At 47.7% G+C, this 7698-nt stretch overlaps 2 protein-coding genes across 2 annotated transcripts in view; both read right to left on the reverse strand.

Moving 5' to 3' along the window:
- Positions 1–772: 772 nt before the first annotated feature.
- LOC147331479 (uncharacterized) lies at positions 773–3568 on the reverse strand. Its single transcript, XM_086294359.1, has 2 exons — positions 2755–3568; positions 773–2547 (listed from the first exon to the last, which is right to left on the reverse strand). Exons 1-2 carry the CDS (start codon positions 3224–3226, stop codon positions 779–781), a joined length of 2241 nt encoding a protein of 746 aa, XP_086150485.1. The 5' UTR covers positions 3227–3568; the 3' UTR covers positions 773–778.
- Positions 3569–6576: 3008 nt separating this feature from the next.
- The window catches only part of LOC147331480 (uncharacterized), a 1599-nt gene continuing 477 nt past the window's right edge, over positions 6577–7698 (reverse strand). The window contains exon 1 of the mRNA XM_086294360.1: positions 6577–7698. This exon is cut by the window's right edge and continues 477 nt beyond it. Coding sequence (XP_086150486.1) covers positions 6583–7698 — 1116 coding nt within the window. The 3' untranslated portion in view covers positions 6577–6582.

A 7698-nucleotide genomic window follows, 5' to 3' on the forward strand; every position in this document is an offset into this window, starting at 1 on the left:
AAATAATCCAGGTATTCAGCTGTATAATACGTCTCACTATCACAGTCTGAAACGATTGGTCGTCCTGGGGGCACCTGAAAGGGGACACTCCATTTCGCCGGATCCTTGTGGATCTTAGGCAGCATGTAAAAAAGCCTTCCTCTTGGCTCAGCGGAGCCCAGTAAATAGGTCTTTTGTTTTAGGTTTATAAATTTCTTTTGGTTCAAATTATTAATAATCTTTTCCACTAGTGGTACTGTTTCGTGGTAAATGGGTTTTTTTAGTTTCAAATAGTATGTTTTGTCGTTCAATTGTCTGTAACCTTCCTCCAAATACTGTTCTCTATCCAAAATTACGACTGCGCTTCCTTTGTCTGCTGGTTTAATGATAATTTGTTTGTTTCCTTTCAATTCTGTCAGGGCCTTTATCTCTTCTACTGTCAAATTGGACTTAAGTCGTCCTATATTAAAGTGGTTTTGAAAATATTCATTATCTGTTTTGATCAAATTAAGAATTTGGGATGGAAGCTGAGCATTGGGTGGTGACCAGTATGATTTTGGAGTGAAGGGCTGAGATCGAGACTCATTTTTATCTCCATAAAAGGCAGCCAATTTGATCCTCCTATGGTACTGCTGGATGTCATATTTACTCTGTAATTTTAGATTTTTGTTATAGCCTTTTGTGGGGATAAAGGTCAGGCCTCTATTCAGTAGGGTCCGCTGAGCAATGGAAGGACGGAATTTTTTGGACAAGTTCATAACACCATTTACAACATGTAAAACACTTGACCCCTCCCGTCTCAGGCTTGTGGGGATTCCCCATTTACATACTTCTCCCAGTGCTGAAGCATTGCCTCTGCAGTTTCAAGCGACCAGTGAACATCATCATCTTCTGTGGAGAAGCTGTCTGGGGCGAGGGCTGGAATGTGCTCTTTTAAACCTGTAATAAAGGTGTTCATATGCAGCAAAGTGTCCTGTTCGATCTGAGGGAGAGCAGAGGAAAAGTTAACCTCAGGCACATAAATGTCAGCCTCAGGGAATTTCTCCCGGGCTGTCTTTAGGACTCTCTTTAGTTCTAGAACAGGCACATTTTTGTCTCTCTGGGACCTGTTGTTAATGCCAAAAGACAGGATCAGATGTGTCACCGTAGTGTCAATAGTGGCCTTCTGTAGGATGAACTCTGCATGCCACCATTTGGCACCCGGAAAACTGTCAATCTGAAGGCTGTCGGTTGCAAAGGGAGGCAATTTGCTAACATTGGAATCGCCGACGATTAGCCAGGGGTCCCCGACGTGTAGATGCCAGTCTGTCAGCTTCCTGTATGTGTTGGGATGTCTGGTCGGGGTCCTCACCTGCTGTCCCGGTAAGGCTGGTGAAGAAGGAAGAGATGGTGGAGGAGATGGTGATCCTTCTGCTGGCTGAATCTGGAGCCGAGTTTGCACACAGGAGCTGAGTCTGTCTAAACCGCTGCGAGGTGGGGCCTGGTGAGAAGCTGTTTGTGGTTTAAACCCTTTCACAGGGCCAATGCGTCTTGCCTTAACAGGGGTGGATTCCCCCTGTGTGAGGTCCAGCACCTCAGTGTGTGACACCTGATCAGGTTGTGGTGTTTGGGTGGAGGGGGAAAGTGGTCGTTCCTGGCATGTTGTCTCTTGAAGCGAGGCCAAGAGCCTGCCCACTCTCTGGTCTTTCGGAGTCTCCAGATTTGGCTCCGTTAGTTGTAAAGGCTCCAGAGGAGGGGAAGGTGTTGGTTCCCTCTCTGGCTGCTGCTCCGTCTCACCGAAGGGCGACCAGTCCCCCGCGACGTGGTCCGTCATCGTTGCCGTTGTTGTTTTGGAAGTTCTGCATGGTGCGGGCGGGGCGTGCACCTGTGCAGAAACAGTCACCATCCGACCAGCGCCGGTCTGTATCGGGGCGGTTTGTGTGATAATAGCATCAGGCTGCGTTACCTCGCTAAGGAGTTCAATGGTGTCCTGCTGCAGTCTCATCACACAACCTCTTGTCCCCCGTGTAGTTGTCGTGGTGGTGTCCTCCTCCTCTGTAGCAGTGGTAGGTCCCAGGTCACTCCACTTGGCTACGATCTCAGCTCTGGCCTGTTCCAGAGAGTCTGGTAGGAGGCGGCGGCCCAGGTTCCTCCTAGCCCAGGAGGCGGCTATTTGAAACGGGCCCTCCCAATCCTGTTTGGAAAACTCAGAGAGACATTTGATCTCCTCCTCCACGCTCTGAGTGTAATGTTGCCGGAGAATCATCATGGTCGTGCTGGCCCAATTTTTTGCGTTCTCCTCAATCCTGGTCTGTGTTTTTTTCGTGGGGACTGCTGGCTTAATGACAGTCTTTAGATTGTGTGTTATTTTATTTAGCGAAGGAGGATAATTGTCATTAGTCACATTCTTTAAGTGATGTACAGCTTTTATCAGTCTGTGAATGACGCGGACTTTCGCAGAAAAGTCTGGATCCTCCGACGGTATTTTGTGAACAGGAGGACCAGCTCGTTCAATTCGAGTGTTTCTCACATACCGGTTGTCCTGAGCTGGTCTCCGTTCAAAGCGTCGGTCCCGTCCGGTCCGATTCCCTGGTCCGGTTGCAAAGCGACGTGTCGTCTGCTGTCGTTCCCTCTGACGTCGCTGTGGCGCGTGGAAGGAATCTGGATCATCACTGCGGCGCTCCTCTCTCACGGCCGCTGCATGAATCCTCCGAGTCTCTCGAGATGGGTAACTGGTGTGTCGGGGCGGTCTGCGTGCGTTCTCCACGGCTGTCCAGCCGCGCTCTCCTCCCCGACCCCTCTGTTCGGCTGCATAACGGTCCGTCGCGGGCCGTTCTCTCTCCCATCTCCGTTGTGGTGCGTGGAAGAAGTGTCGCTCACCGCTGCGATGTTCTCCCCTTACGACCGCCGCGTAGGTTCTCCGAGCCTCCCGAGATGGGTAACTGGTGTGTCGGGGCGGTCTGCGTGTGTCCTCCACGGCTGTCCAGCCGCGCTCTCCTCTCCGGCTCCACCGTTCGGCTGCATAGCGGTCTGTCGCGGGCCGTGCTTCCTCCCATCTCCGCTGTGGTGCGTGGAGGAAGTGTCGCTCACCGCTGCGGCGTTCTCCTCTCACGGCGGCCGCGTAGGTCCTCCGACCTGTACGAGATGGATAACTGCTGCGGCGGGGGGACCTGTGTACGTACCCCTCAGCTGCCCAGCCGCGATCTCTTCTCCGGTCTCTGCGCCGCCGAACAACGGTCCACTGGTCATCCGTTGTGAATGTGGGCATGGTTGTATCGCCGCTGATGGCTTTAGCTACAACCTCTCTTCTCCACCGGTCGTGTAGGTAATGCTAGGCGATGCTGCGCCCACGGATGACTCGTGCTACCGACTTTATGATAAATGAGCGTTTATTTATTGCTCAAATTCAATAAAGCAAACTGTAGAAAATATATACAAAAAATATATACAAAAATCATATAATACAAGCCAAGGTCGCGACGTTTCGGTTTGTGATAAACCTTCTTCAGGCTGGCTTGCTCAGAAACAGAGAACAGTGTAAAAACACATGGATATAGTCTATTTCGCAGGTGTATATACTGCGCAAGTCCATTTTTAAATCTTGCGGGTCTCCACAACCAATGAGAGGAGGTCATGCTCCGTACGTCAGAGGTCCCTTTGAAAAAGTCCGAGTTGATTGGTTCTTCGTCCGTGTGTTGCGTTCAGGGACATTTGTGAAGTGCAATGATTAGTCAATCGAGATATATACAGTTTCCAAAACAAGTTACTCTACATGTGAGAGTTAGAGGGATACCATCACAAACATTATAGTGTCGATGATATGAACAGGTCCAAATATATACATACAAAATGACCTTAACTTATGAACAGAAACATATAACGTTTTCATAATAAATCCACCTCCATATGAGGGTCAAAGAAAAAATACCATAAATGGAATCAACAGAGCATCACAGTGAGGGGCCCCAGAATAACCCAAGCGGGTAGTCAGGCGGCACAGGCCGGTTAGGGGAGATCAAAGTTGGGGGCACGGTCCCCGAAGGGGGCCGTGCTCCAATGCACAGACCATACCTGCTCCCATCTCAGGCGCCCAGGACCCCCCCAGTGGAATTCCAAATGGAATGTAATAGATGCAGTTAGAGAGGTGGGGGGAGGAGGGGTGTGGAGGTTAGGCTTAGGGTCCACTCAAGGGGTGGGGGATGACCCACTCACGTGTCCAATCAGAGTGGCAAGTGGTTAGGTTTAGGGCAGGAGGTCAAATTATTATAGAGGTCACTGAGGTTAGGGTCAGGGTCAGTTTCAGGGCCAGGATGTTCCCCTGTGAGACATGAAAGAAGCCGAGGTCCCAAGTACAGTGACAAAATATCCATAAAGTCACACATAACAAAAATGAAATATTAACTATATACATGGTGTTGGATTAATACCTCCTAAAACCCTTTTCATTGAGGCCATGTGGATAAACTGTATTCAGTTTAGCAATCCACATCCTCTCAGCTCTCCATCTCTGTTGTGTTGCCCACCTCGGATTGATCTGAATGACTGTCGCTGTGACAGAATCCCAGCCATGCAATAAAAAATGTTTGACCAGGTGGGTGTGAATGTTCTTTTTTCGTGTGATATTGTACCTGTGTTGAGTGAATCTGGTGAGCAGTGTGTTACCTGTTTCTCCCACATACTGGATCCCACATCTCCTACACGTAATCAAATATACACAATTTTTTGACCTCGGTGTCCCTTTGCACAAAGACAGAAAAACATGGCCATTGGAGTGGCTGCGGACCAATCTGTGATGTTGGAAAAATTGTCCTTGATGTCTCTGTCTAGGCACAGAGAGAGGTGTGATTTGGGCTCTAATGAGGAGATCACCCAGATTTTTATGCCTCCTGAAGGCAGCAATCACTCTGTGAGTATGGAGTGTCTGGACATCCCGAGACAGGTTCTGAAAATTGTTCTTAATAGCCCTGACCAATTTGCAGGTGCAAGGGGCATAAGTGATGACCACTGGAAGTAAAGGGGAAACATCAATTGGCTTTGTCAGCAGAAATGATTTGAAGCACCTCCTTAGGAAAGACCACTGGTACCCTCTAGTGGAGAGAGCAGAGAATAGGATTTTGACAGCAGTTCCAAAATCAGATTTTTGTGTGCAGATTCTGTGGAATCTAAGCAGTTGGGATTTGACAATTCCTGCAAATGTGTGCTTGGGATGAAAGCTTGTTTTAAATAATAGGGCGTGAGTGTCTGTGGGTTTAAAGAATACCTTTATGTCCAATTTGTGGTCATTTATGAAGTTTGTGCCCTTAAAGGTGGTCGTGTCAAGGAAATCAATAGAGGTCTTACTGATTGTTGATTTAAGCTTAATAGAAGCATTGTGGTCATTTAAAATTTTAAGAAACATCTCAAAGTCCTGCTCAGAATGTTGCCAGACACCCCATATATCGTCCAGAAAGCGATAATAATGCAGTGGTTTCTTTGTGCATTTATTTAGTGCAGCAGTTTCCCACTCTGCCATGAAGATGTTTGCATATGCTGGGGCAAACTTTTTCCCCATAGCTGTCCCCTTGATTTGTAAATAGAAGTCACCATTGAATTCAAAATCGTTCCTTGTGAGGTTTATTTCTAAAAGTTGTAATAATTCTTTTTCTGGCCTTTTCTTATCCGGGTATCTTTGAAAGACTCTCTTAATGGAGTCAATGCCTTCACCAATGTCAATGTTTGTGTAAAGGCTGTCAATGTCTATGGAAAACAGAAAAGCATCAATGGGGACTTCTATTTGCTTCACTTTATCCACAAAATCATATGTATCTTTGATATAGCTTGCATGTTTTGTGGATAAAGGAGTCAGGAAATAATCCAGGTATTCAGCTGTATAATACGTCTCACTATCACAGTCTGAAACGATTGGTCGTCCTGGGGGCACCTGAAAGGGGACACTCCATTTCGCCGGATCCTTGTGGATCTTAGGCAGCATGTAAAAAAGCCTTCCTCTTGGCTCAGCGGAGCCCAGTAAATAGGTCTTTTGTTTTAGGTTTATAAATTTCTTTTGGTTCAAATTATTAATAATCTTTTCCACTAGTGGTACTGTTTCGTGGTAAATGGGTTTTTTTAGTTTCAAATAGTATGTTTTGTCGTTCAATTGTCTGTAACCTTCCTCCAAATACTGTTCTCTATCCAAAATTACGACTGCGCTTCCTTTGTCTGCTGGTTTAATGATAATTTGTTTGTTTCCTTTCAATTCTGTCAGGGCCTTTATCTCTTCTACTGTCAAATTGGACTTAAGTCGTCCTATATTAAAGTGGTTTTGAAAATATTCATTATCTGTTTTGATCAAATTAAGAATTTGGGATGGAAGCTGAGCATTGGGTGGTGACCAGTATGATTTTGGAGTGAAGGGCTGAGATCGAGACTCATTTTTATCTCCATAAAAGGCAGCCAATTTGATCCTCCTATGGTACTGCTGGATGTCATATTTACTCTGTAATTTTAGATTTTTGTTATAGCCTTTTGTGGGGATAAAGGTCAGGCCTCTATTCAGTAGGGTCCGCTGAGCAATGGAAGGACGGAATTTTTTGGACAAGTTCATAACACCATTTACAACATGTAAAACACTTGACCCCTCCCGTCTCAGGCTTGTGGGGATTCCCCATTTACATACTTCTCCCAGTGCTGAAGCATTGCCTCTGCAGTTTCAAGCGACCAGTGAACATCATCATCTTCTGTGGAGAAGCTGTCTGGGGCGAGGGCTGGAATGTGCTCTTTTAAACCTGTAATAAAGGTGTTCATATGCAGCAAAGTGTCCTGTTCGATCTGAGGGAGAGCAGAGGAAAAGTTAACCTCAGGCACATAAATGTCAGCCTCAGGGAATTTCTCCCGGGCTGTCTTTAGGACTCTCTTTAGTTCTAGAACAGGCACATTTTTGTCTCTCTGGGACCTGTTGTTAATGCCAAAAGACAGGATCAGATGTGTCACCGTAGTGTCAATAGTGGCCTTCTGTAGGATGAACTCTGCATGCCACCATTTGGCACCCGGAAAACTGTCAATCTGAAGGCTGTCGGTTGCAAAGGGAGGCAATTTGCTAACATTGGAATCGCCGACGATTAGCCAGGGGTCCCCGACGTGTAGATGCCAGTCTGTCAGCTTCCTGTATGTGTTGGGATGTCTGGTCGGGGTCCTCACCTGCTGTCCCGGTAAGGCTGGTGAAGAAGGAAGAGATGGTGGAGGAGATGGTGATCCTTCTGCTGGCTGAATCTGGAGCCGAGTTTGCACACAGGAGCTGAGTCTGTCTAAACCGCTGCGAGGTGGGGCCTGGTGAGAAGCTGTTTGTGGTTTAAACCCTTTCACAGGGCCAATGCGTCTTGCCTTAACAGGGGTGGATTCCCCCTGTGTGAGGTCCAGCACCTCAGTGTGTGACACCTGATCAGGTTGTGGTGTTTGGGTGGAGGGGGAAAGTGGTCGTTCCTGGCATGTTGTCTCTTGAAGCGAGGCCAAGAGCCTGCCCACTCTCTGGTCTTTCGGAGTCTCCAGATTTGGCTCCGTTAGTTGTAAAGGCTCCAGAGGAGGGGAAGGTGTTGGTTCCCTCTCTGGCTGCTGCTCCGTCTCACCGAAGGGCGACCAGTCCCCCGCGACGTGGTCCGTCATCGTTGCCGTTGTTGTTTTGGAAGTTCTGCATGGTGCGGGCGGGGCGTGCACCTGTGCAGAAACAGTCACCATCCGACCAGCGCCGGTCTGTATCGGGGCGGT

This window comes from Aulonocara sp. 'chitande type north' Nkhata Bay, linkage group LG5 (assembly GCF_057382095.1).
Source record: "Aulonocara sp. 'chitande type north' Nkhata Bay isolate Kocher_YH1m ecotype deep benthic linkage group LG5, A_spYH_male_GT1.1, whole genome shotgun sequence".
Taxonomy (NCBI): Eukaryota; Metazoa; Chordata; class Actinopteri; order Cichliformes; family Cichlidae; genus Aulonocara; species Aulonocara sp. 'chitande type north' Nkhata Bay.